The 3,349-nt window shown below is 43.5% G+C and overlaps 1 protein-coding gene across 1 annotated transcript; it reads left to right on the top strand.

Moving 5' to 3' along the window:
* The first annotated feature begins 25 nt into the window (after positions 1-25).
* Positions 26-1,682, top strand: LOC116465644 (small ribosomal subunit protein mS39-like). The gene is made up of 3 exons (XM_032148636.2): positions 26-102; positions 526-684; positions 1,013-1,682. The coding sequence occupies exons 1-3, from the start codon at positions 65-67 to the stop codon at positions 1,101-1,103; spliced, it is 288 nt and encodes a 95-aa protein (XP_032004527.1). The 5' UTR covers positions 26-64; the 3' UTR covers positions 1,104-1,682.
* Positions 1,683-3,349: the final 1,667 nt, after the last annotated feature.

The raw sequence follows: 3,349 nt of genomic DNA, 5'->3' as shown, positions 1-3,349 counted from the left end.
CTATAGTATCTGATTGCCTTGTTTTTCTAATAGTATTCATAATCTTCCTTTCTTGAGCAGGAAAATGTTGGGGCTTTTCAGGAAGCATAATAAGATTCCTAGGTAAGTTGAAATCAACCAGCTCTCTTTGGGTACAGCCTGGAAGTAGCCACATTTGGAATTTCTTCACCAGCCTTAGCCACTACATTTGGGCACTCTGCTGTTAGGCAAGCATACCATCAACTCCCTACTATCCAGGGCATCCTGAGGCAAGCAGTTTTTTATCTGTGCTCATGGATCATCATCCATTGGGGCTACATTGAATAGATCATCGTGAAGTCATATTGAATGAATGTTGATAATCCCTTTGGCCCTGTAGACTTTGTAACCTCACTGGAAACAAATAAAAATAAATGTTAGACTTCATCTAATTTTGTCTCCAGAAATACTGTTGGGAATTCTGTTACTGAACTTACACTGGATCTTGCCTATAAATATTTTACTGAAGGGGTTGGAGAAAGTTCACACCTTGCCTTTCTTTTACAGAAGCGAGTTGCTGAATGAGCTTATGGACAGTGCAAAAGTGTCTAACAGCCCTTCCCAGGCCATTGAAGTAGTAAAGCTGGCAAGTGCCTTCAGCTTACCTATTTGTGAGGGCCTCACCCAGAGAGTAATGAGTGATTTTGCAATCAACCAGGAACAAAAGTAAGTGGGCACCATGAAGCAAAGTTTGTAAAATGGAGACCTTTCGTCCATCTGCCCATTCAAAATGTTCATAGCTTTCTATCCCTTCTATTTCCTTGCAAAAAGTCAGAATGTAGTAATTTAATGACTATTTCATTTGTCATGCAAGTCAGGAAAGCCTATAGATTTGACTGTTAGAACATTTTTGTTTCTAATATAGTCTGATGCAGCTGCAGGGTCCCTTTTTCTGATTTCAAAACTGACAGGCTATAGGTGAGTGTCAGAGACACCGAGAACCCCAGCACCCAGTTGAATTGCAGTGTAATCCTCCATTTTCTTTTCTTAACAGGGAAGCCCTAGGTAACCTAACTGCATTGACCAGTGACAGTGATACTGACAGCAGCAGTGACAGCGACAGTGACACCAGTGAAGGCAAATGAAGGTGGAGATTCAGGAGCAGCAATTGCCTCACCATAGCTGCTGGAATCACACCTGAGAACTGAGATATACGAATATTTAACATTGTTACAAAGAAGACAAGATATAGATTTGGTGAATTTGTTACTGTGAGGTACAGTCAGTACACAGCTGACTTATGTAGATTTAAGCTGCTAATTTGCTACTTAATAACGATCTATTAATGCACCATTAAAGGCTTAGCATTTAAGTAGCAGCATTGCAGTTTTCAGATACGTGGTGAGGTCCATGGCTCTTGTCATCAGGATAAGCCTGCACACCTACAGTGTCGGTGAGCTGACCTCACGATGCTGTCATCGTGCGATTGCCCTCTCCTGCTGCTGGACTTCTGCCTTTGTTGGCCTGATGTGCTGCTGTGATGCTGGTCCTTCATCTTAGAAAGGTGTTCATGCAGTTCTATCACAGTTGGGGTTGGGTCAGTAGTTTCCCAATTTCAGGATATTTTGATGTCAGAAATAATGCATCTTAGGAATGACTAAACAAGATAATGGCAGTTTAGGCTGCACAACTGGTAAAAATGACTGTAAATAAATGTTGTAATTAGTGTACACATTTGCATTTCTGTTAATATAGCCGCTGCCATTGTTTTCTAACTTGAACAGCCATGAACGTTTCATGTCTCCCTTTTTTTTTTGTCTATAGCTGGTACCTATTTTAGTGGTTGAAATGAGAGCTAGTGATGACAGAAGGATGTGGAATGTCTTCTTGACATCGCGTATTGCTGGTAATCAAGTTGGTAATGACTACTTCTAGTAGCTCTTACCACTATGACTTAAATGGTCCTGGAAGGCAGTAAGTGGAGGTTTGCAGCATTCCTGCCTTCGTGAGGGCTTCTACCACTGACCACTTTGAACATACCTGGCTCCCAGATTTACTTAGGTACCCCATGAGTTGTCCACATGAGCAGCTTCATCTTTACCTTGCCAGAGTTGACAATTATGGGATGCTCTAATCTACTTATACTTGTGTTCCCATCTGTCTGCCATCCTCTGAAGGCCAGGACCCAGTCATACATCCTTAGGAACCAAAGTATGGTTTGTGTTTTCTCTTGGAATGTCAGGTCTTAAGGCATTTAATTTAAGGGACAAAAAAAAAACACCGATATAGTAGCTAGCTACTTGAGCATCCATGGTTATTGCTCCATATCAAAGCAGATATGCAGGACAGAGAGAGTAAATTAGGCTTCAGTCTTGCTTTACAGCTTCCAAGGAGAGCCTGGCCACCTGAAAGGTTAACTCGGTCCCTTCCTGTCTCTAGTTCATCAGCACCTGCAGATGCCTGACTCTTGTTAGCCTTACTATTCAATAGAGTCCTTAGATTCATGGTATGCCTCTTCCTATCCGGGCACCAATTCTGAATCACCGTGTTGCTCTGCAGCTAGAGTTGATAGGAGAAAATCTATCTGGGTAGATGGCCCATGAATTTGTAGTAGACTCTCAAAATGAGTGATTTGTTAGCGTGGTACTTTTAAGTTTGTGGTACAGATCCTCCAAACCCACTGAGCAATTAACTGCCTTGAACATAGAGAAAAATTAAGGCCTCACGGGATGAGTCTGCATTCTCTGTAAATGCTTATTTTATCACAGTCTTTAGTCTCTACTATCAGTAAAATGTTCTTTTTGGCTGGGTGTGGTGACTCACACCTGTAATCTCAGCACTTTGGGAGGCAGAGGCGGGAGGATCACTTAGGTCCAGGAGTTCGAGACCAGCCTGGGCAACATAGTGAGACACCGGATCTACAAAAAAATAAGCCAGACCAGTGGTATGCATCTGTGTCCCAGCTAATCGGGAGGGTGAGATGGGAGGATTGTTTGAGCCTAGGAGAGGGAGGTTGCAGTGAGCCGTGATTTCACCACTGCACTCCAGCCTGGGCAACAGAGCAAGACCCTGTCTCGGAGAAACCAGTATTTCGGAAGAGCAAATGGGGCTGAGTGCGGTGGCTTATGCCTGTAATCCCAGCACTTTGGGTGCCAACATGGATTACCTGAGCCCAGGAGTTTTGAGACCAGCCTGGGTAACGTGAGACCCCCCTCCCTACAAAAGATTTTAATAATTATTTGGGCGTAGTGGTGCATGCCTGTAATCCCAGCTACTCTGGAGACAGATGGGGGGATTGCTTGATCCTGGGAAGCTGAGGCTGCAGTAGCCATGATTGCACCACTGCATTCCAGCCTGGTTGACAGAGCGACCCTTGTCTCCAAGAAAAAAA

This window comes from Hylobates moloch, unplaced genomic scaffold (genome assembly GCF_009828535.3).
Source record: "Hylobates moloch isolate HMO894 unplaced genomic scaffold, HMol_V3 SCAFFOLD_7558, whole genome shotgun sequence".
Classification (NCBI taxonomy): Eukaryota; Metazoa; Chordata; class Mammalia; order Primates; family Hylobatidae; genus Hylobates; species Hylobates moloch.
Note: the sequence above shows the minus strand (reverse complement) of the source record. Positions and strands in the feature narration are given on the sequence as shown.

What these genes read in the sequence shown, in the direction of transcription:
- LOC116465644 (XM_032148636.2), top strand. Translation starts at nt 65, where the DNA reads ATGTTGGGGCTTTTCAGGAAGCATAATAAGATTCCTAG. An exon ending in AAGCATAATAAGATTCCTAG is followed by an intron (nt 103 to 525) that starts GTAAGTTGAAAT and finishes TTTCTTTTACAG; the next exon opens with AAGCGAGTTGCTGAATGAGC. An exon ending in GCAATCAACCAGGAACAAAA is followed by an intron (nt 685 to 1,012) that starts GTAAGTGGGCAC and finishes TTTTCTTAACAG; the next exon opens with GGAAGCCCTAGGTAACCTAA.